A 25,353-nucleotide genomic window follows, 5' to 3' on the forward strand; every position below is an offset into this window, starting at 1 on the left:
CTGTCGAGAAGTCGGTGTTATTACATCTGATTAGATATAAGATATAATGTATATCTGCTATAAAATAATGCGCGATTAGATTACGCTCAGTGCTCTCACTGTTACGTTTGGCACAGTCGTTAAAGTAAGTATAACAATATACAATTTTAGTTAGTTAACAAAATAGTGTCAATTTGTGTATTACGGGAACTATTCTACCTACTTGTAGTGTTTTATAACTAAGGTAACATTTTATAAACTCATATTAATACATGGAGCATTCCTATTTCCTAATAAATAGTGTATTTCTATACCACTCGAGTTCTGTTCTAGACTCGAGTCAGTAAGTCGATCTCATCATCAAATTGTAATTATGTAAATAAAATACAAATAAGTTTAAAGGCTTTTGTTGCATTGCCCTTACAGGGATAATTATTACGGGTCTATGTAACAAACCATCTTCATCAAAATTGGTTTAGCAGTTAAGCGGTTTATTGGTTTATCAGATAAAGAGTTACTTTCGCATTTTATATATTTTATAAACCTTCATAGGAATAGGAAGGATTCTACCATTCTCACTGTTTTACGCAGAGTAAAGATCGTTTTATTAAAATTCTAGGGGCTATTAACCCAAACTTGCCGTAGGTATATCATGTAATTTTATGACCTGAAACGGTACTAATTAGTGCAATTAATAAATATATTAGCTTAAGCTACAGTGTACATAAAATATTGATACAAACATTGTGATAAGTCACAATAATTACGGAGGAAAAAATCCAAATTTAATCGTTAGCAGTAAACCGTCATAGAATAATGGCCGACGAGACGTCGTGATTCACCGGAATCTCTAGGCAATTAGAGTTTTTGCCAGACGTACCCAAAACAGAGTTGAAATCAGCAGGCCCATTCTTTGACAAAATCTTTTTGGGACAGTCCGAATTCAGAGTTAAGATCACAAGCTATTTAATACTAGCTTTCCGCCCGCGGCTTCGCCCGCGTGGAATTTTGTCTGACACAGAAAAACTATCGCGCGCGTCCCTGTTTAAAAAACCGGGATAAAAACTATCCTATGTCCTTTCCCGGGACTCAAACTATCTCTATATCAAATTTTATCAAAATCGGTTCAGTGGTTAAGCGTGAAAGTGAGACAGACAGGCAGAGTTACTTTCGCATTTATAATATTAGTATAGATTTTAACTAGCAGGTTACAATTGTCTTTTCAAAATACATAACTATAAAAAAACCTACACCCTATTGGCTGGTCTGACCTTATTTTGTAGTTAAGTTTTAGTACGCTTAGAAAGTGTATTATAATTTTGTAGAAATTCATTGTATTTAATCAAGTAGTACTTATAAGTACTCACCTAATTCATTTTCTGTTACTGATTAAGAGAGCGTAGCTATTACCAAAATTGGTTGGTTTTGCTCGGTCGAGTAAATTCTTTACTTCTTTATGCGGACTACAATGCGGTTTGCGGTTGTCTACTTACATGTACCACTTTCAAGCAAAATAAATCATTTGATTTGGGTTCTATTCCTGATGAGTTTTGAATAATTTTAGCAGGTTGAGAACCTTTTGCTAACGTGTTATTTGTTTATTGATTTGAAATGATTTGTTATTTTTTTACCTTATCAATAATCGTCATAGCTCTATTTAATTAAGGCAATGTGATAGTTCTAAGAAACATGGGTGTCTATGTATATAATCCTACTGTATTTTCCTTGAATTACATTGATATATGATGAACATTTCCTCGTGTTTGAATATTTATAAGTACAGTGCATCGCGTATGCCGTTACTGGCGGAGACGGGCTTCTTTGTGGTAAATATTTAATCTGCTCAAAGCAATAAAATTATCACTGTATTTAATTAGTAGATAGAAAAAGTTTGCGGTATGGGATTTATTAGCAAGTCTGAATATTACTTTATTATAGTGCGATAAATTATAGTGACACGCTTTTATAAATTAATATAAAATACATTTTGTCACGATTACTAGCAGATATCTGATGTTATAGGAGTAAATTAGGCGTAAGTAAAAAAAGTGATTTAATAAAATTAGGGTTCCGCGGAAAAATTTAAAACCCGTAAAACAAAATCAGTCGAAAAGCCGCGTGTTGTTTTATTCCTCGCGTAATATTCTTTTAGTGAAGCCTTCTTCAGAGTTACGTAGGCGTCCAGAATATGACTGTCTACGCTTGCCAAAAATATTACCGAAATAAAACTCAATGTCGTTCATTAACTCGTCTTTACTGTTTTAAAATTGTTAAATTCGAGTGTTTTATAGTGTTTCAAGATTATCTAAAACTTTTTTGGTTTGTGGTACTTAATTATTATGTATTATTTGTTTTATAGGCATTCAAATAAAATGTGATAAAATGCTGATTGTTGTTGATATTGGCAATAAAAGAAATATCAATTGGCAATCAATGTAATATCATCGTAGCTAATCTTACTAACTTTAGATTTATCAATTTACGTTAAAATACTAAACGTAATTGATTGAACGTACTAATAATAGCATTTGAATAACCTTCAATGAGTTTTTTCTTTAGAATGAATGAGTTTCGACTACTGATGTACCTACCTGCAGTAAAATGCTGCAATTTGCCAAAAAAAATTGCTAAACAACTTAATAATACGTAGTAATGTAATTAATTGTTATTTGACGTAACATAGCGGCTTCGATCGCTGAGTCGGGTTTTCCCTAATTCAATTATGTAAAAGGAAAACTAGGCCTACGGGGAAACGTGCGTGATACCGATTGTAATGCTATATCGTTTTTTATACAATATTTGCTACTTGTTTAAACATAAGTAACTTAAAAAATAATAAAGAATTTAATAAATTATAACAGGTGGTTATAATTATGGGTCTACTTAATAGCAATCCAACCAATACCTACACTCTCGATGAGGATCACCCGTTATTTGCAGCGTAGAGACAGGTAAGTATACGTACGAGTAATACCTATGTAGCTCACTAGTTATTTGTATGTGGCAAGGCTAGGTCTGCTAGCCTAGGATACGCGTCACGGTCTAATCTACTTATCGATTTTAGGCGATAAACCCATCCCCTATCGTCCTATACCTCAGATCATAGAAGGGAATAGATGTGAAACGGGGGCGTGGCGCGTGTCTCCGCGATATGCCCAGAAACGAACATCGCCCGCGACGCCAGGTTAGTCGCGATTCAGTCGTACTGAGGAAATGTTCTCCGATATTGTTGGATAATGCGTCGTAACGTGCAATAACATAAATGAAACGAAGAACTACAGGAACAATGAAGTCATTTATCACATTAAGTATTGCAAATCCATTGGTATTTTGCTTATAAATAAAAAAAACTAAACATTTTTACGAACGAATTCAGTGCCGTGACATTACTGCGATATCGAAATTAGTGGTGATAAAAATTCAAACACGTTGTACATTGACGATTTAGTTAGTGGTGTGGCGTGTAAATAGCCACACCAGGAATAAAAATTGCGGGGAAGAAAGATGATGCGGGGGTCGGCTGGTGACTCCAAACAACTCAAAAATACAGCTGCATAAAACGGAAACCACCAACCTGCGGATCAGGAGACGGAGACCAGGCTTCGAGGGTCGACCCGTCGATATTTCTTGCGGTTTTGATTATTTCAATATCTTCAGCAAAAATTCAGCGGATTTTTCACATTGACTTCATTGACAGACGTTCCAAGACAACATAGAGTTTTTCTTCTTAATTTCTATAGAGGTTTTCCGCGAAGGTTGGCTCCTGCGAAGGTGCTGGCCCCGAATCCGATAAACAGATTAGTGGGAAACCATCTCATGCAGCTAGATAATTTTGAGAGTTGGAGCCACCGAAGAAACGGAAGATAAGAAAGTTGGACATAGGCCCAACCATGCTCCCCGCCTTGAAGTTCATTAGGACTTCAATAAAGAAATTATAATAAGAAAAGAAAGAAAAGGGGGAACATGACGTATTATTGCAATTTGCTAAGTATGAACAAAAACTTCAAAATACATCCAGGAAACCGTATAAGAATCAATTCCCTAAAGAAAACAAAATGTATAAAGTCCTCACATCGAAGAGCTTTAAAGTATTTAAATTAATGCATAATAATAATGCGAATAATATTCAAGAAATAATATTAAAATTTTAAATTGAAACAAGGCAATAACTAAATAGTTAATGTAATAAATACATGCGTTATAAGTTGTTATTGTGTAGGTAACGGATATAATTTAGTTACTGGGCGCTTATAGACACCAGTACTGGTTCTAACAGAAGCGACTCTGACCACACCATCGGAACCGGGAAAAACTTCGGTAATTACACCAAGTACCCAATGCAAAGGCGGTACATTATCATTGCCTATTATTACAACCGTACCTAGTTCGATTGAACGTTCAGGTGTGCACCATTTCTGACGAACTTGCAGCGTGTGCAAATATTCGAGGCGCCATTTATTCCAATATGATAAAACAAGCTGGTCTAAAAGTTTCTTGCGGTTGGTTAAAGTTAATTTTTCATCTTTCAGTTCTGTTGAAGGCAAGTAACGCAAAGGAGTGGACATTAAAAAATGTGCTGGTGTCAAGACGTCCGGATGTGGATCAGCTGATATCGCTACAAGCGGTCGAGAATTTAAAATGCATTCAATTTGCACAAGAACTGTTAGAAGTTCTTCATAAGTAAAAAGTTGTTTACCTACAACACGGTACATATGCGTTTTTACACTTTTTATATTCGATTCCCATATACCACCAAAGTGTGGGGCGCGGGGAGGGATCATTTTCCACTCTATGTGATGATCAATTAGCATTCGCTTAATCTCATCTTGAAATTCAGTATTATTTAATACGTTATATATTTCGTCGAGCTGGGCTTTAGCACCGACGAAATTGGTGCCATTATCTGAATACATAACAGATACTGGATCGCGGCGAGATATAAATCTTTTAAAGGCGGAAAGGAACGCATCTGTGCTAAGATTAGAAACTAATTCTATATGAATAGCTTTCGTAACTAGACAAATAAAAAGACATATGTATGCCTTTTGAGAATGTTGTCCCCTTCGTCTAGTGGGAATGAAGCTAATAGGACCTGCAAAATCAGTACCAGTATGTACGAAAGCTTTAGCATCTTGAATGCGAAATGCGGGTAAATCTGCCATTTTGGGAGATGGATGCTGCGGGTTCAAGCGGAAACAAACATTACATTGTCTACAGCGGGCGCGTATAATAGATCTGGCATTTAATATCCAATAGCGTTGACGAAGAATAGACATGAGCAATCCAGGTCCAGTATGACAATTAGCGGTATGATAATGATCGATAAGAAGTTCAACGACGCGGTCACGTTTGGGTAGAAGCGCAGGATGTTTGGCTTCATAGGGAAGGTCTGATTTAGACAGTCTTCCTCCAATGCGAATTACACCGTGAGGGTCTAAGAAAAGTGATAAGCCACGGAGATGCTTCGAAGGCAACTCACCAGCCTTTAACAATTCAATTTCTTTGTTGAAATGAACGCTCTGAATGCTTTTGAGTATAAAAATCTCCGATGCATTTCTATTGGCTACGAGCTCATTACTCGGCAACCTTTTTGTGAATTTCAGAATATAATAAAACGTGTTTAGAAGCTTATTCCAGGAATTAACGTGGTTCGATATTTCATCAATTAAAGAAGGCTCAGAAGGAGCAGCAACAATAAGCGTATTGCTTTTATCTTTAAACTCTGGCAGAGTTTCACTCTCTAATGGAGTAAATATATCGATAGGCCATTCATGGACAGGTCTTTGAAGCCAGACTGGACCATCCCACCATAATGAATGAGAAATCAGCTGAGAAGGTAACATCCCTCTAGATATACAATCACTGGGGTTCTCTTTGCCCGACACGTGATGAAAACAATGAGGCGGTAAATTTTCTTGGATTTTGGCTACTCTGTTACTAACGAAAATAGACCATCTATGAGGAGACGAATGTATCCAAGAAAGTGCTATCGTGGAGTCAGAAAAAGCATAGATTCCTACAATTGGAATGCGCTCGGATATTCTCTCTTGGACTACTCGCACAAGTTTCGAAAGAAGTAAAGCAGCGACGAGTTCCAAGCGTGCTAGCGTTTGGATTTTACTTGGTGAGACTTTAGATTTAGCACATAAGAGCCTGACAACAATATTACCTGCAGGGTCAGTTATGTGTAAATAGATACAGGAACCATAGCCATTGAGACTAGCATCGCAGAAAGCAACAATGTTTACTGCGCAATCCAAGTTAACACCTATATGACGCGGAATACTCATGGTGGAAAGAGCGGGCAAATCTAATAGAAAAGCAGCAAAACGATTTTGAATGGATTCCGGAGGCACTTCATCCCAGTCTATCTTGCTTAACCAAAGTTCCTTAACCAAAATCTTGGCAAACAGGACGACGGGAGCAACTAAGCCGAGAACGTCAAATAAGCGAGCAACCAGAGAAAGAATACTGCGTTTTGTACATTTACTGTCGACTGCGACAGTAGTGAAGGAAAAATTGTCATCAGCAGGTTCCCAGGACAATCCCAGTATTTTAAAATTATTATTACCTGTATCAGAGAAACTGACAGGTGAGCGGTGTGAGTCTGGAAGAGCCTCAAGCAGTGCGGGAGAATTACTTGTCCATTTGATAAGATCAAAGGACCCTAACTTGAACAAATCAATTAAATCGCGGGATAAATTAATTGCGGTCGGTACATCGGGTAACGAATAGACAAAGTCGTCCATGAAAAATTGAGTATTTACTACTTTAGCAGCATCAGGGAAGCGGTCGCTATGGTCGTGCGCTAACTTGCGTATCGTACGCATAGCTATATAAGGACTTGGTTTGAGTCCAAAGGGTAGACTACTAAATTGATAAGTGCGTATAGGTTCTTGAGGATCGAAACGGAAGAGAATTTTCAAATATTTGCGATGGTGTTCATTCACACTTACGCGAAGAAACATTTGTTTTACATCAGCAGTGACTGCAACAGGAAATATTCTGAAGTCTATTAGCAGTAAGAATAGGTCAGACTGTAAGTTCGGCCCAACGTAAAGAATATCGTTAAGTGACAAACCAGATTGAGTTTTACAGCTGGCGTCCAACACGGCGCGAGCGCTGTCCTTTCCAGCTTTAAATACAGCGTGGTGCGGAATGTAGTAACCCTCATCTGAGTCTGCCTCGGGGGCTTCAGATAAATAACCTTGTTGAATATATTCATTTATGGTTTTATTATAGTTTTGACGTAAGCCATCCACTTTGTCAAACTTTCGTTCAAGCATTTGAAAACGTCTATAAGCTACGGAACGGGAATCTCCCAATACAGATGGGTCTTTGCAGAACGGTAAGTCGACACTAAAGTGTTTATCCTGGTAAATCACCGAGGAGGTAAAAATATTTTCGCATTCTGCCTCATCTGGGCTAAGAAAGCTTTTAGAAGGAACCTCTTCTAATTCAAAGAATTTATGTAAACTTGATTCTATTTCAGTGTGCGGAAGTGCGGTAAAAAATGCAGTCGAGTGCGTCGGCAATTGACTAGAGTGAGCCGGTACGTCACCCATAAGCACATAGCCAAAACTAGTAAGTATAGCAGTAGGCGCGCGTGAACCTGATTCCACCTTATTCCCCAAATAAATATAAGGGAATAATTGAACACCCAATACTACATCAATTTCACTAGGAATGTTCCAGGATAAATCAGCAAGCGGTAAGTTATTGAGGTAGGTCATATCCTCTGTTATATCAACATAATTCGCGGGAAGACGATCTGTGATGCAGTCGATCACAAGAGCGTAAATATGATATTTATTATTCGGATCAGTACGAGATTCGATATCAAAATAAGTAAAACCATGAACAGGTCTCGAAGACTTGCCAACGCCTTGCAGGTAAGAGTCATGCAATTTATTAACGGGCAAGTTCAATTTATTACAACAATCTAAAGTTATCAAATGATTTTGTGAACCATTGTCAATCAAACAGCGTACAATCTGTTTATTTTTATTAGCGCGGTGCGATGCAAATACTTGAGCGGTGGATAATAATATGGTAGAACTCGGTCTCACCTCCGAAGTGAGAGTAATAGAAGCATCATTCATATTTCGTTGAGTTGGAGTAGTACTACTGCACTTCTCTGTGCACTGTGGCGCGGTGTTTACGGCTGACATTGTTTGTGACGCGCAAGAGGTATCGGGCGAATATTTTCGCGGTGCGGGCACGTCAAAATGAAGTAGCGAATGATGTTGCTTGCCACAGTTATTGCAAGTGTGTTGTGAATTGCATTTACTTGCAGTATGAGAAACACTAAGACAGTTAACGCAACCGCCCTTAGATTTTATAAATTCGAAGCGTTTTTGCGGGTTAAAATTGTCTCGAAATTGAGAACAAGAATACAACCTATGGTCAGCTTTGCATAGAATACACTGACTGGTCGTTTGAGTTCGCGGGTGCGGATCGTTACTAGAAACGAAAGATTTATAAGTGTTATTATTTTGCGGCGCGTCCCGATTATTATTATAATAATTATTTTTACGGGGCTCAGAGGCGGCGGTAGTGTTGGAACTACTATTATTGCGAGTTCTCTCTAATATTTTAACGCGGTCTTGAATAAAAGATATGAACTGATCACACGTAGGTATTTCTTTATCACCTACAGAAATCTCGAAACTCTGAAGCGTTTGAGAATCAATTTTCCTCAAACTACATTGCAAAATAATAAAATCTGCTAAGTTTTCAATATCTAATTGTTTGAGAGCTGCAATAGATGAAGATAACTTCTCAACAAATGGATTAAGACTCGCAGCGGTACCTACACATGTTTTAATGTCCAGGATGTTATTGACGTAGTGAACACCTAGACTACGCTTATCTTGGTACTTTTTGACGAGACTATCCCACAAGATATTATAAGTATCGCCGGTAGGAACGATACCTGCGGTCATTTTTAGGGCGCTGTGTGTTAATTTACTCATCAAATATTGCACACGTTGTGAATCCGTCAGCTGTTTATTAGAATGTACGTTAGTGCGGAAGATTTCATAGAAAATAGGCCAATTTTCAGCCTTGCCGTCGAACGAAGGCAGTTCGATTGGTGGCAGTTTAATATGAAAGGAAGCATTTTGCGAATTAGTAGAAGGCGACGTCAATAACAACTTATTGCGCGCGTATTTAACGCTTGAATATAAATCTTCAAACGCGCTGAGTGAACTATAAGTTACAGTAAAATTGGGGTTAATTTCAAGTTGAATTTCGTTTATTTCATCCAGTATGTGTTCAAACTTTTCATGTAATTCAGAAATGCTTTCTGATTCCTCTAAAAACTTCTGATTCAATCTTGAATCAAAATTGGAAATATTCTTCGATGAATTGAATAAAGTATTTATTCTTTCGAATATTGATTCTTTTTTGGAAAGCAATAACTTTAATTTCGAATTTAATTTCGTATTTGCCATGATGACAAAACAGCAAAATACTATGAAAAAATTAGTGCGAAAATAAACAAATTGCAGAAAAATATGGCCGGCGGTGTATGAACGTTACGTTATTTGAAACGAAAATAAATAAAGTAAAATATTTGAAAAATAAATAAGCTGGAATATCCGGCTCGAAGGACCAACAAATGGTGTGGCGTGTAAATAGCCACACCAGGAATAAAAATTGCGGGGAAGAAAGATGATGCGGGGGTCGGCTGGTGACTCCAAACAACTCAAAAATACAGCTGCATAAAACGGAAACCACCAACCTGCGGATCAGGAGACGGAGACCAGGCTTCGAGGGTCGACCCGTCGATATTTCTTGCGGTTTTGATTATTTCAATATCTTCAGCAAAAATTCAGCGGATTTTTCACATTGACTTCATTGACAGACGTTCCAAGACAACATAGAGTTTTTCTTCTTAATTTCTATAGAGGTTTTCCGCGAAGGTTGGCTCCTGCGAAGGTGCTGGCCCCGAATCCGATAAACAGATTAGTGGGAAACCATCTCATGCAGCTAGATAATTTTGAGAGTTGGAGCCACCGAAGAAACGGAAGATAAGAAAGTTGGACATAGGCCCAACCAGTTAGCAACCACTTTATGTCATGCGTAACTACTGCGCAATGTATTTTATTTCTTCCGATATCCACTGACGCGTGAAAATACACAGTACGGCCGCATGTGCCGGTCATAACATAGTGCAGGGCTCGTGTTCTAATATGGTTTCCTATTATCGATAAATAGAAGTAAATTATTATTTTCTAATTTTGAATGAAAAAATCATGAGTTGCTTGCGATTTTTAAGTTTTTACAAAAACAATAACAATAGTAGAAGGGATTAGTAACTGTCAACTATGTAATTACTATAAGAGCTAGTTGAAAGCCTAATATAGGCATTATTTTTGATAAACATAGGCGGTACGAATTTCGCCATAATTAAAAAGTTAATGCGCGATAGTAGTTAATAATAATTACAGTGATCCTGTTATTATTATTAAAGTAAATAATAATATATTACCAATATTGTAAATACTGGTAAAAATCGCAAGTACCTACTTAACCCATGACTTTTCATACAAACTTTGTCAGTCTATAACTTCTATACTCCATCGATAACGACATTGAGCTTTGGTTGGGGTAAATTAATATAAGGTAACTTCATTTAGTCCCAATAATTGATTCTGAGTTTTTCGTCCATACAAAATGGAACTGACTCCTTTATGCAAAAATCGTTAAAGAACATAATAATAACGTATAATAATAAAAAGGTTTTCATACAAGCATTTTATAAACCAATTTCGAGCCTTGCCCCCAGGATTTAAAGTATCGATATCTTATCGACTCCATTTTATCTTTCTTCTCTCTAATTGCTTTTTTCAAAGTGTGCGTCACGTCACGCGGCCATTGATTGGCCATAAGGCACGCCTTCTGGCCAATCACAGCACTTTTAAGCCGGTTGCACATGTTGTCGTAGACTCTCAGTCGCTTTGTTTTTACACAGTTGAATGTGTGTGTGGGAGCTGTGGTGGGGGAAATGTGGGGACACTGGTTCTCGTTGTAGTTACGCGCGACTTCATATCTATTCTCTTTCTATGATCTGAGTCCTATACGTATTACGTACCCTAAAGCTTCTTATTCTTATTCTTATAAAGCCTTGTTTGAACTTGTCGAGTAATTTGGTAGAGTAACGAGTGGCTATACTAAACCGCCTGGTTCAGATTCGTTTAGCCGGTGCACTGCAGCGAGTGAACAGGTACGCTTCGTGGGGGATGCTACTCGCCTATCAATATAGAACAAAATGGATTGACTCGACTAAACGATTTTAGTTACCTTACTCGACAAAATTTTTGGTGTTTGGACACCTTTAGCTACTAAATTGCGAAGTGCGAACAAGGCTTAAAGGTTCGGCCAAACCAACGCGTGCAAGCCTGCATGTGCGATGGCGATGGTGATCCTATTGATATCCACTGATCGCCATCGCGCACGCAGGCTGCACGCGTTGTTGGTTTTGCTCGAACCTTCAGTGCCCAAGCTCATCCCTACCAGAATAAATAAAAATGAGTAGGTCATCTTCATAGAAACGCCCGAGCGCGGTTTGTATGTGAGCGCGCCAATACGTATGCGGCGCGCACGCACACACTGACAAAATTTAGCGTGGATTAGCGGCGAGTTGCCCGGGCGTTTCTATGAAGATGACCTACTCATTTGTATTTACTCTGTCCCCATCCAGATGGGCCCCACGATCCAGACGGTGACGGCGCCGGTGTGGCTGGGCGAGGGCCCGCACTGGGACTCCGCGGAGCAGGCGCTGTACTTCGTCAGCATCTTCGACAAGACCGTCCACAAGTACGAGCCCGATACTGGGATACACACCAGGGCGAAACTGGGTGAGTGATAAATGTTCCGTAATCTTTAGAACAAACGTAATTAAGTAACCCATCAATCTCCAAGCGGTCGTTTAACGATATGATGTTACGCGGTAACAATTGGTTTATCTATTGTGTCTCGATTCGCGGGGCTTGAAGGGATCACCTGTCTTATCTAATCTAATCCGTTACATGCATTAGCGACGTGCATTATAGTTAATTCTGAGATAGCCAGTCAGAAAGGTAGTTAAAAATTACATGTAGCAGCAACGCATAGAGCGCGGTGTTTCATTAAAATTCGTATGGCTACGGGTCCAATGCTCAGAAATTACCTTACTTATTAGACTTATGGAGCAAAAAAAGCCATTTTTAAACAGAAAATCTAAACGCGATTTGTGATTGCGGACTACATCCGATCCGAGACCATGAAAAGCACAAATAATATTACTGAAACTTTTATTTTAGCAATTTTCCGATATAAATACTCAGAATGTCAAATTATTTTTTCCAAAAACCCTTAACTACAACCTAAACCCCTTCCAGATGGCATGCCAACCTTTATAATCCCAGTAGAAGGCAGGCCGCACCACTTCGTAGTAGGCCTGAACCGCAAGGTGGTGGAGATCCAGTGGAATGGCCACGAGAACGCCGCGAGGGTGCTACGGACTGTCGCTGAGGTGGACCATGAGAACCCTAACAATAGGTTTAATGATGCCAAAGCCGATCCTAGGGGCAGGCTGTTCGCTGGTAAGTTAGAATTTCGTACTTCCCTACACTTATACACATCATCATCAGAGGGCTTAGTTTACAACAAACGTAGTCACTAGTGGGCCTAGTGTAAGTTTTCATCATTCATCAAGTCAAAAAATGACATTAGATGTATGACGGATTGTACAGCGCCCCTAGCGGGAAACGTACAAAAACTAAAATTTTCATACATTTTTTAAACGCACTCTAGTGAGTTTACATTACTCTAGTGTGAGTTTACATCAAACGCGCTCACACTAGTGAGAACTCACACTCAGCCCTTAGGTCACTAGTGAGTGAGCGCGTCAATAAATGTATGAAGATTTTAGTTCTTGAAAGTAACTGTAACCTTTTCACGCTTCAGCTACTGAACCATATTCATGAATTTGGTATACTTGGTCTTAGAACAAACGCTTTATATTGCAAAAATGTCCTATGGGGATATTTTATGTATGTTTACTTTTGTATATTCCGAGTTTTACTTATTTTAAATTGAACATTTCTGACTTGACAAATCGGTTATCTGATCCCTTATATTAACCTAAGGATGTAGGTAAATCTTACTTCAAGAACATTGGTTATCTAATTTTTACGTGTGACTACACTACAACAACATGAACCTTATTTCCAGGCACGATGGGCCACGAGTACGAGCCGGGCAAGTTCGACCTGAAGAAGGGCGCCCTCTACCGGATTGATCCGGACGCGAGCGTGCACAAACTGGCCGATAACATTGACATCTCCAATGGGCTGTGCTGGGACGTCAAGGAGAAGGCCTTCTACTTCGCAGACTCCTTCGAATACACTATTAGAAGATACGACTATGATATTGAGACTGGCAACATTTGTGAGTACTTACTAAAAGTTTACGAATAATCCTAGTCCACAAGAATTTTGTCCCCTTAATCTGACGCGCTATTCGCCTGGCAATGATGCAGTGGTCCCTAAAGAGTTCTGTTTGAACAGATTTTTTTTTATTGCCAGATAACTTTTTCTGAATACACCCGTGTGTTCGAGAATGGTTAAGCGACAAAATGTCTGAAACTTTTAACCCTTGGTCTATTAATAGACAAATGACATTATGGAATATGTTCTTCAGAAACAATGTCGCACGTGTGCTTCTTGTGGAAACTATGCTTCTTATGTCATTTAGATGTTGCATATTTTGTTCGAAGTTTCGAACCACGCCCATTTTTATAGCGACGCCCACTTCTACAGCAATTAGATGTTTAATGATTAAACCTCTATGAATGTTGATTTTTCGGCTTACTTCGATTGTTGCTCTCTTTATAGTAATTTTTCGTGGTTCCAGCAAACCCAACGACGGTATTTAAGTACGCGGACCACGGGCTAGCGGGCATCGTGGACGGAATGACCATCGACACCGACGGCAACCTCTGGGTCGCCAACTTTGACAACCACCAGGTACGCTTACCAAAAAACAAATAAAGAAACGAAATTTGAATGTACAAAGTCACTAGTTAGACGTTCGGCCAAACCATCGCGTGCAGCCTGATTGGTTGCAGCGTTGGTTTGACCGAAGTCGAACCTTAAGAGTTAAAGCATTCTCTCCATTCGGAGCTCTTTAAAAAAATTTGGTTAAATTAAAATATGATTCTATGCTTTAAAAGCGCATATTGAGGTGTAAACGTCAGTCACCAGTGTCATTAACTTTAATTATAATAACGCACACGAAATCAGAGATAAGTTTCTGTTTCTATTCCTACCTAACTACAGCTGTTTTTTGATAAAAAATGATTAAGAGCTGATTTTTCAATCGTCGGATAACTTTAACTGAAGAATTAGTTTGGCAGATTGACAGTTTCAGTATGGGAAATATGTCAAAATGACAAGTTTATTCTTCAGATAAAAGATATCTGGCGATTGAAAAATCAGCCCTAAAAAGAAAATAGCAACACCTTAATAGGTTTACGTCATAATAAACAGCAATAACGTACGTAGAACTATCATTTACACATTAAATAATCATCATAAAACAAAAATTCTCTTACCAGGTGATCAAAATCGATCCTCGCACCAGCAAGCTCCTCCAAACCGTCAGGCTGCCCCCCCTCCAAGTGACGTCAGCAACCTGGGGGGGCCGCGAGCTCGACGACCTCTACGTCACCAGCGCCGCCATGGACCGCGGCGCCCCCCAGGCCCCCCCGGCGGGGGCCACGTTCCGGCTCGGCGGCCTGGGGGCCAGGGGGCACCCCAATGTTAGTGTTAAGCTGCATTGAATAAATGCTTAGTGTTAATATTGAGTCTTATTTGGTTATGAGAATTGAGTGGTTGAACGTACAGTGACTTTGCAAACAGTTGCCGAATCGTCAGGAGCGACACACAATCAGTACCTTATGCCCGTTTTCACCATCAATCTCTAATCTTTAGGTGACCCCTATGGTGACACATAATAGGCATTTTGTTTCCATAGGGGTCACTTAAAATTAGGGATTGATGGTGAAAACGGGCATAAATGTTTTTCTTTGCTTAAATAGTTAAGTAAAGAAAACAACTTATTATCATATTTAATTATTTCTATACGATGCGCGAAATAATTTTGGCTATTGTTTTCAATTACAACCTGAGCCCCGATTACGGTAACTTTTAACGTTTCCAATCCAGACGCGCTTCTGATTCTGCGATACGATTGGTCAAAACAGCTGACGTACGCTGTTGAACGACCAATCGTATCGCAGAATCGAGAAGCGTGTCTGGATTGGAGACGTTAAAAATTACCGTAATCGGGGCTCTGTTTTATACAGGTTGTAATTAAATTGCAAGGCACAACTTTATAAATAAAGAACACAATGAAATTAATAAGTGTATCAACTACTTACCTATCCCGTAGTTAAATGTCCATGCGTAGGCAGTGTTCTTTCACTAAGATATTATGAGGCAAGGAAATACATATTAAAACGAATAATCAAAAATTCAAAATGCTAGTTTAATGTCTACTTCTAGCATATTGTCTTTTCAATAATATATTTTAGTAAACACCGAATCCAACCCGCAACCAAACTGCTTTTCAAAAAAATACTACGATACTTAAACTAAAATAATACAAAATTAACGTTTATTGCATAATATTGTCTTTTAATAATAATAAGACTACATCAATGTGGATAATACTTAATAACGGTAAATACTTAAATATTTCATTCATAACATGCTGGATTAACAATAATATAATATTTCTAATAAGAAGGGTTATTATTGTATCTAATTACACTTATCTTAAAGTTTAACATTAACGTTGGGGTGTCCCTTAGCGCCCAAACCGGTCACCATAAAGGTACAGCCACACGGAGGCTTCTGTTCAGCACTGAAACAAATTAAAAATGCATATTAGAAACGTTTGCATTGTTTTCGCCAGGACAGACAGACATCTCTAACTAACGGTTCAAAAAACTAACGTCTTTCAGACAATACAAAAAATGGATTATTCTACTTTGTAAAAAAGTGGAATTTTTGTGTCATTTCACCTCAGAACCATTTCACCCTGCATAATTTTCCATTTCAGGATATCACTTGGATGAAATAGTTTCGAGGTGAAATAGGATACTAAATATGCCACTTTTTTCATCAAGGTGAATAAAGTGGAATAATCCAAAAGATTGCGTCGATGTGTTTCAATTGATTACTTCCATCGCTACAATTCAGTAGTCAATACTAGAGATGAAACGGATATCCGGTAACTATCCGGTTGGCCGGATATCCGGCCTAAATTTACTATTCGGCCGGATACCGGATAGTAACTCACTATCCGGCCGGATACCGGATATTAAAAATCTACGACAATTTCCTATTATTAAAATGAAATACATTAATCTTTGAGGTAAACATCAATAAAATGGCTTATAATAATGACGGCTTTTATTTAAAGTCCAAAAAGTTACAAAAAGCCATATTAAGGCCTTTAAAAAACTAATTTCTTTTACTGGGCTGGGCTATTCACTCTAATGACGAATACATAAATAGTAAATATATGTTATAGCCCGACCAGGAACATAAAAACCCTCGCCATGTTGCGGAAAACTAATGGTACTAATTTCTTTTAATGGCAACAGTAACTGAAAACTTCATTGACATGTCACCTTGCATGTCAATAATTAAACTGTCTATTGCTGTCAAAGTGTAAACAAACTTTATTTTAAATGTGTGGAATTGATTTTGTGAATTAAATTGCTGAAAACTTTTTATAGTCGTGAAAGAAAAGTGGTTCACTATGTGTTAAAGTATTTGTCGAAGAGAAATACTAAGGGTTCGGACAATATTTTAATTGAATAATGTTTTCAACAAAGTTGTCAAATTGACTGACATGTTTATCGTATAGTACAGTCCACTATGAAAATTAGTTGTGGTTTGTTTCAACTACCTATTTTAAAGTTTCTTGTCACTTTGTAAGTGTTGAATTTTATGGAATTGGGAAAGAAGTACCGAGTTTGAAGCGTTGATGAGCAGACATTGTAGTTGAATATTCAAGTTCTGATTTGATTATTGATGAATAATAAAATAAAGCCTACTAGCTCGATTGATGGTTTCATTTAATTTATTTAAACCAGGTTACCTATTATACATATAATATTATTTCGTTAATTTATGAAAATATCAAATTAGCCCGTAATCCTGAATCTTGATACATAAAGTTAGCCTATTAATTTAACACAGGTACGACTGTACTCAGTGTTGCACTATCAAATGCAAATGACGCGCCTCTATGCCAGGGTTTTTATGTTCCTGGTCGGGCTATAAGTCGAAATATTGACAAATAAAATAGGCGATCTTTTTTTACTGATGGTCTGATGTCATGATGCAGTTCAGTCAGATTACGCAGCAAGTAAACTAATTTAATTTTCGCTATTCAATCACACACTCACGATGGCAACCGAAATCGCCCGAATTGATCTGCCCCCTAGACAAGTGGCAAAATCTGACATTCTATTCGGACTGATTCGATTTTCGAAAAGTGTGACGCGTTTCGCGTTCAAAGCACCTGTGCGGCGCTAAACTCATCACGACATGCAACGAGACAATGGGCCAACTATCCGGCCGCCGGATATCCGGCTATCCGGCCTAGCAGCTGGCCGGATATCCGGTATCCGGCCAAACAACTATCCGTTTCATCTCTAGTCAATACCATATTAGCGAGGCTCACTTCCACCTTCGTCTGATCATCGCTTCTTAATTAAATTTGATATAGAGGTCAAGAGCATTCTTGTCACACAAAAAATTCACTTAATTACGACGATTATGACAAAAAGAGTCTACAAGGTGGACCAACAACCTCATAAAGGTAGCAGGAAGGCGCTGGATGCAGGCTGCCACCAACCGGCCATTGTGGAAATCATTGGGGGAGGCCTATGTTCAGCAGTGGACGTCCTATGGCTGAAATGATGATGACGATGAAGAGAGTAGGTACTCACGTGATAGGCCCCCTTAATTAATGTTTATTGTCCGTGGTGCATAATCTTTTTCATAAAGGTTACTAAACCTTTGTTTGTCACCTGTCATCCGCTTTGCAACGGAGGGAAGTCGAACTTTAACTTCGAACTCCTATGTTCTTCTGATTAATTCCAGCCCAATGACAGTTTAACTTTCCGGGACAAACTTGACCTTCACTGGTTGGGTTTTTATTGGCGGTCAAGCTGTAGATCCTGGCTACACAGGAGTTGCAGTGGTGGGAACGAGAGGTGGGAATAGTCCCGTTAGCTGGATGCAGGCAGCTACCAACCGTGCGATGTGGAAGTCATTGGGGGGGGGGGGGGTCTATGTTTAGCAGTGGACATCCTGTGGCTGAAATGATGATGATAATGATGCTAGCGACACGTCGTCTGTTGTTGCTGCTGTGTGGAGTCAGATACGAATTGAACCTTTATATTTTTTTTTTTTTTTTTATGTGATAGGAGGCAAACGAGCAGACGGATCACCTGATGGTTTTTATATTTACCATATTTATTGGTTTACCAACAATTGTACAATAATACATACAATATAACAAAAAAATCCATTAATACCTACTATGTTCTAAGAGTACAATATTTATAATAGTAGGTAAACACTGAATGCGTTTATATAAACCAAACCATTCAAAGAAAGTAAGTACTTAGTCTAAAAACTGAGCAACGAGCAACGGAAAATAGAACGGAATTTAGAAATATTTGTGCCAAACAAATTAACATCAGCGCTGAGATTATTATACAGGGTGGAAACGATAAGTGATCTCACTCGATAATTTCTAAACCATACAAGATATCGAAAAACTGGTTACTGACCCTGAAAGTGCTTTACGAACTCTTTCAAACGGTACCAATAACAGGTTACAGAATAAACTGGAAGTATCTGAAAATTCAATGTTTCCAGCTTCCATACTAAATGTATGCCAACCACACAATATTAAGTGTAATTTTTTAAAATTAAATAATGAACCTAAAAAAAACTCGTAAATTGCATTTTTATTTAAAATTATTCAAGGAAAAAATTAGTTTTAGGCTTTACTTGCTATAAAGTGTTGTATCAAGTATCAAGAGATGAGTGCCATGACTGTGGTAGTACTAAATGTATGGGGGATGGAAACATTGGATTTTTGGATAGATCCAGTTTATTCTGTAACTTAATATTGATACCGTTGAATAGAGCTCGTGAAGCACTTTTAGGATCAGTAACCAGTTTTATGATACCTTCTGTAGTTTTTAATATTATGAGGCTGTACCAAATGTATGGAAACCGGAAACATTGAATTTTCGGATAGATCCAGTTTATTCTGTAACCTGTTATTGGTGCCGTTTGAAAGAGCTCGTAAAGCACTTTCAGGATCAGGAACCAGTTTTTCGATATCTTGTATGGTTTAGAAATAATCGAGTGAGATCACTTATCGTTTCCACCCTGTATGACTTACACAGTCTTAAAACAGGGGAGTGGATCCTGATACAGTTTTACGGTAAGGAGGGCATAGCAGTTTCATATGGTAGCTTGGGTATCTGTGAGGGATTTTAAGTTTAAATTTAGAAAGTAGATTGAGGCTATCAACCTTAACAGTTTAAAATTCTGAACAAAAAAGTTAAATCATGGGTAGATAGATCTACGTGCTTCTAGGGATTTTATTTTAAAGTGAGCAAGACGCTTTGTAGGTATAATGTAAGGAATAGCGATTAAAATAAATAGACAAATGGCTCACGTGATGTTCAAGCTGGCAGTGGTCACGAACAGCACATCCAGCTGCGGGCCGCCGAAGGTGACGGACGTGACCTGAAGCGCCGGGATCGACACCTTGCGCAGTAGTTGTCCGGTCTTGGGGTTGATCTGCAAGATATATGGATATTGAGATACTAAAATACTTGTAATACCTACGTTTAATACCCATGTTCGCAAAATAAATATATTTGATTTGATTTTATTTGATTTATTGTTCAAGAACTAGAAGAATCTGTAAGTTGTTCCTTCCCAAATACATAGATCAAGGTGTAGGTGCAATATTCCTAGTTTAGGTACTAAATGTTATTATCTGATTTCTTACTTGAGACTACAGTGGATAAAAAAAATACCTTCATAGTTTCATAGCACGTCAGCGTCAAATAGTTTTGTGACACCCAAAGCGGTCAACAAGTTGGAAATAAACTAATTAAATTAATTTTGACGAGCTAGAAGGTAGTATGTCAAATGTCTATTCGTCCGTTACTTTGTCAAGAGTCGCAACTACTATGTATAGATAGTGCCAGCCACGACGAGAAAATTCGAGGTGCGAGGAGTTTGATTCGAGCGTCAGTCGCGAGTTATATTGTAGTGTGCATATGCACTCACGGATAATTAGCGTGCAAACATTAGCGGAAGCATGCATACATCTACAGGGTGTGGTTTTGTAAAACAACGCCCAACTCGGGGGTGGTAGTATACCTACACGATACTGATTCCAAAAAATACCTTTTTTTTGCATGGGTTCCTTTTAGAACGTAGGTGCTACATAGCCACGATAGCCGAACGGTGAAGGGGTCGGAGTGGCCGACTCGAGATCCGAGGAACGCGGGTTCGAATCCCACCGCCGCTCGACTATTGTGGTGAGCCCACTCGTAACACAAGCTTTAGCTTAACACGAGGGGCTAACGGGACTACTTATTAGTAATTTGTGCAATACAAATTGCTAATAATCTTTTTTTTCTTTCACCTTTCACCTAAATGCTTAATAGCAGAAACATTGTAACTCACATGCAGTATGCAGGATCCGTTGAACACGGCGACCCAGAGGTTGCCGTCGGTGTCAATGGTGTGTCCGTCGGGCACTCCCTCGATGCCGTTCTTCTTGAAGTCGAAGATGTAGCGCAGGTTCGCTGGAATACACAATATTGTTAAAATCATAAAGGACACTGAGGTAAAAAAGAATGGGTTTTGTTGGACAATAAACCGCTCAGATATCAGCATCTCTTGTTTTGCAATTCCAACAGATTTGATGATATCGAGAATCGTCCTCGTCTTTGTTTCAAATTTCGTCCATTGCTGGACGAAGACCTCCCTCAGGGATTTACACGACCAGGTCTACGCTGTCTGCATACAGGTGCTTCTCGCGACCTTCATTAGATCATCGGTCCACCTAGAGAAGCCTACCTACACTAAGTCTTTCTATCCGTGTTTGCCAGTCGAGAACGTTATCTTACACTTAAGTACTTCATTATAGATTTTATGGCCGTTACGGTAACGATGTATTTTCGTCAACTCATTGATGATGTCTCTGACCCAGGTCTTAAGTTTTTTCCAGAAAATCAAGACAACAAAAAAGAAATCACAACAGCTAAATTAACTTACAAATCTCGCCAGTCTCGACATCGTAGTCGTATCTCCTGATGTTGTTGTCCATGGAGTCTGTGTAGTAGAAGGCCTTCTCCTTCAGGTCCCAGGACAGCCCGTTGGAAACCGTGATTCCTTGCACCAGCTTCTTGATGCCGCCGCCGTCTACGCGGAAGAGAGAGCCGGCTTTTGGGTCGAACTCGCCTTGGGCGTTCTCGTGGCCCATTGTGCCTGGGGAAACAATAATAAAAAATCTCATCATCATCATTTCAGCCATAGGACGTCCACTGCTGAACATACGCCTCCCCCAATGCTTTCCACGTTGATCGATTGGTAGCGGCTTGCGTCCAGCGCTTCCCTGCTACCTTTACGATGTCGTCGATCCACCTTGTAGGTGGACTTCCCACGCTGCGTTTTCCGGTACGCAGCCTCCATTCCAGAACCTTGCTGCCCCATCGGCCGTCAGTTCTGCGTACTATGTGCCCTGCCCATTGCCACTTCAGCATAAAAAAAATATAACATAAAAAAATCTAAATCGTTGATTTTCTTTTGCAAGTAGGCTCGCTGGATATAGGCCGCTACCAACCGGTCAATATGGAAATTATTGGGGGAGGCCTATGTTCAGCAGTGGACGTCCTATGGCTGAAATAACGATGATGATGAGGCTGCCAAAGAGCACTTTTACACGTCCCAACCCTAGTGCTGAGAAGAAGTGAGAGAAGAGTACCTTACCTTACTACCTTAAAGGTAGTCGCCTGACCAGCCTGGCGTAGTTCAGGTGATGTTTGAAAAGTCGAACGATTACAAAATTGTACCTGATCAGGTAAGTAGGTGTTTGTACAAAAGAACCTATAAATTCTGTATCCGAAATCGAAATTGTGCCCGATTTACAAAACACGCGTCACTACGCACGTGAAAACACAACCATGATAGTAAAACATGCGTACACGCGTAGTTTTCTGCCTTGATTGCTTATTTATTGCTGATTAAACAATTGTACAAGCGTTTCATTACCATAATAATAACCGTTGGCAACTAGGTACCGTAAAAAAACTAACGTAGGTACCTACCTGCATAAAATAATAACTAATGTAGGTACCTACAACTACATCTACAAGTTATTATTTTATGCAGGTACGCAATATGAAAAGTTTCATCTTTTTTCCATTTCTGCATCGAAATAGATAATTCAAATGTCTGATTCGCAATATTAACGAGTTAAAATCAAAATGTTCGCGACGAACATATTAATTCGAAACATAACGATTGAAAACGAAAAAATCTCGACACCGACTCCGCCAGAATAACTCGATATTCACTGGAAAATATCGCATCGCTTGATCCCTAGTCCCTACTGCACGTAAATCCTCTTTTTGTTGGCCAAAATCTCAATTACTTTTCAATCCAATAAAAACACAAGTCTCACCAGCATAGAGCCGTCCCCTCGGGTCTCAAGACCATAGAGAAAAGTAATACATAGGAAACTCAAGACTCACCAGCATAGAGCCGTCCCCTCGGGTCTGCCTTGCCATCATTGATGCGCGTCGTGGGCACGTCCTGGTCAACTTCTCCCAACTCCTTGATCACTTTCGCAGGGCTCCCGTCGCGGCCATCCCACTGCACCACAAGGAACTTGCGCTCCACACCCACCACGAACTGGTCGGTAGCTCCCTCCACGGGCACGATGAAGCCTACGCGGCCATCTTGGAAGGGGACGAAAAAATCTTTTAATATTCAAGCAATAAGACTTTTACGAAATCGAAAAGTGAGACTAAAATAAATTACTGAAGTATTTAATGCAAAATTAATTCGAAATATTTTTTCTCACTTTGCTTTTAGTTTTCCGCGTAGACTTAAAATGGCGCGTAGCGCCAAAGAGGATATAATTCACTACGTTTCGTAGCGCTACGCAACTTCCTTTTTTTTTTCGATAAAGCGCGGGTAAGGTAGAAAACATTACTTTTTAAATTGATGAAGAGATAGGCAAAGATCATGCATACTATACAGCCAAGTCTGTAGGAAGTTAGGAACTTTTTATGCTCATAAAAGTATTTTTTTATTTTTTTCCGGTTATTGGCTTTGCACGGCTAGTGTGTTGCCAAAGTAGAAATGTTAAAAATCATCTAAATGCATTGAAGTAATATTACTCCGTAGTACATTATAACTCAATGTCTAAATGTTAAATTGATGATTCAAAAATAAACAAATCAAAAAATATTTAATATTCCTATTGTCGGATAAGTATTCAAACAAAATATCAAGAAATACTATAAACAAATGTGTTTTGTAGTTAGGATAGGGCAAAATGAGGAAGTAGATCATAGGAGTGTGGGTACTGTGAAAAAATACACAAAAGTTCTTACCAAGCTTCGTTTTGGTGTGTTCCCCAGTGGACGGCACGTACTTGTGTATGGTGCACTCTTTGATGCTGACGAAGTAGAGCGCCTGCACGCGCTCGTCCCAGTGCGGACCCTCGCCCAAGGCCAGGGGCTCCGTGATCTTCTGCACTTTTACCGACATCTGGGGAACCACACCGCATTATGTCGTAAAGTGTGGAGTGGACACATTTTTTCCAGCACATCATTTCAGCCAAGGATGTCCACTGCTGAACATATGCCTCCCCCAATGATTTTCACAATGCTCGGCTGGTGGCGGCCTGCATCCAGAGCGATTTTATCCAGACAGTATCCAGCCGTCATTAAAAATTATTCGAGAATTGAAAAAAAATATGGAAAAAATACGTTTGAATTCAAATCTTACTTAAAACGTGAAAAAAATATTTTTAAAATACAGTAGAATCCCGATTATCCGGATCAATTAAAACCAGGGGTATTCCGGATAATCGAAAATCCGGATTATCGATTTCAAAGTAAAATCAAACAATAATTAACTTTTTACAATAGAACGAGTTTTCAATACATCATTTTTCACCATTGGATGAATCCATTTCTTATAACAATGAACCAAGACGACGTTTGTACCGTGTTACGGTGGCGGCGCCTTGCCGTTTTGATGGGTCCAGATACCTACATTGATACCCGTTAATTCGATGATTGAGTTGTTTGCAAGGGTAATCTAGTTCCACTTAAAATCTTACTATTTTATAAGAGTTGATTAACCTACATCACTCACCTTGTGACTTACTGAATTTAACTTATTATGCACTACCACAAAAGCTGCAATCGCGAATTAGTTTTACAACTCAGTATCGTACTGAACATCAATCCTCACTGATCACGAATGCCACTGACCGATCACTTAAGTATCGGTACTTATCGCCACACAAACAAAACAAATGTACGCGAGTATGAACCGGCAGATAAGGAGTGAGTTCAGGTCCTATGTTCGCGTAATATTCATTAATTGGTAATTGGTATAACCCGTCATAGTACTCTCTGTTTCGTATAGTCGTCCATTCATAGAATAATAGTGAATAGAAGTAGTATGAGTACGAGATACAACAGAATGCAGTTGTTCGTGCCTTGCAATAATACGCCGTTTTAATGAAGTAGTTAAAACTGATTATAATTATCAATGTCGGGGGAGAATAAGGAAATAGCAAACAGCCACTAGTGTTTTTCTTGATGCTGATAATAGCTTAAAAAAACAGACCTCAAGCTCAACTCACTTGTAAGGTATCGTAAGAGCTCTAAACCACGTTAATATCAATACCGTGTCTAATTATTCGAAGACGAAGAGGCATAAAGACAATAATTACATTCGACATTCGCATTACAAGTGGCCTCAATCATTAGTTTTGGCCTTGGCTCTGTAGTGCTTTCAAGATGAGAGATGTTCTAGACTGTCACAGAACCTTAGCACCGAACATATTATTGAGACTACTGATAAAATTATTTTTATTAGTCAGATAACGGCAAAACGTATTGGTAGGCCTCAATAAAAAAAATAAAACGTTTGGCAAAGTAATATCGCCCCATCTCCCCTGCAGAAAAATATCATCAATACTGAACACATAACGTCACAAGAGCTACATTCCATACCTATT

At 38.9% G+C, this 25,353-nt stretch overlaps 2 protein-coding genes across 4 annotated transcripts; one reads left to right on the forward strand and one right to left on the reverse strand.

Annotated features, from left to right (window-relative positions):
- Positions 1-44: 44 nt before the first annotated feature.
- On the forward strand, positions 45-14,827 carry LOC135076027 (regucalcin-like). Of its 3 annotated transcripts, none has more exons than XM_063970473.1 (6): positions 45-124; positions 11,687-11,843; positions 12,366-12,569; positions 13,201-13,416; positions 13,882-13,994; positions 14,585-14,827. In XM_063970473.1, exons 2-6 carry the CDS (start codon positions 11,687-11,689, stop codon positions 14,807-14,809), a joined length of 915 nt encoding a protein of 304 aa, XP_063826543.1. In that variant the 5' UTR covers positions 45-124; the 3' UTR covers positions 14,810-14,827. The 3 variants fall into 3 exon arrangements, with proteins under 3 accessions (XP_063826543.1, XP_063826544.1, XP_063826542.1); XM_063970474.1 differs by lacking the exon at positions 45-124 and adding an exon at positions 131-223; XM_063970472.1 differs by lacking the exon at positions 45-124 and adding an exon at positions 1,750-1,805.
- An 811-nt stretch (positions 14,828-15,638) lies between these two features.
- On the reverse strand, positions 15,639-24,639 carry LOC135076035 (regucalcin-like). The gene is made up of 7 exons (XM_063970486.1): positions 24,480-24,639; positions 23,711-23,867; positions 22,844-23,050; positions 21,366-21,578; positions 20,772-20,893; positions 19,747-19,871; positions 15,639-15,894 (listed from the first exon to the last, which is right to left on the reverse strand). Exons 2-7 carry the CDS (start codon positions 23,865-23,867, stop codon positions 15,807-15,809), a joined length of 912 nt encoding a protein of 303 aa, XP_063826556.1. The 5' UTR covers positions 24,480-24,639; the 3' UTR covers positions 15,639-15,806.
- Between the last annotated feature and the right edge of the window lie 714 nt (positions 24,640-25,353).

Source organism: Ostrinia nubilalis, chromosome 11 (genome assembly GCF_963855985.1).
Source record: "Ostrinia nubilalis chromosome 11, ilOstNubi1.1, whole genome shotgun sequence".
Taxonomy (NCBI): domain Eukaryota; kingdom Metazoa; phylum Arthropoda; class Insecta; order Lepidoptera; family Crambidae; genus Ostrinia; species Ostrinia nubilalis.

Bases quoted from the DNA above. Each gene is read 5' to 3' on its own strand.
- LOC135076027 (XM_063970472.1), top strand. From the start codon at position 1,773: ATGCCGTTACTGGCGGAGACGGGCTTCTTTGTG. The intron at 11,844-12,365 runs GTGAGTGATAAA...AACCCCTTCCAG, and splicing joins ACACACCAGGGCGAAACTGG to ATGGCATGCCAACCTTTATA. The intron at 13,995-14,584 runs GTACGCTTACCA...TTCTCTTACCAG, and splicing joins CCAACTTTGACAACCACCAG to GTGATCAAAATCGATCCTCG.
- LOC135076035 (XM_063970486.1), bottom strand. From the start codon at position 23,867: ATGTCGGTAAAAGTGCAGAAGATCACGGAGCCCCTGGCCTTGGGCGAG. The intron at 23,051-23,710 runs GTAAGAACTTTT...TCCCCTTCCAAG, and splicing joins ACACACCAAAACGAAGCTTG to ATGGCCGCGTAGGCTTCATC. The intron at 21,579-22,843 runs GTGAGTCTTGAG...TTGTTTCCCCAG, and splicing joins GAGGGGACGGCTCTATGCTG to GCACAATGGGCCACGAGAAC.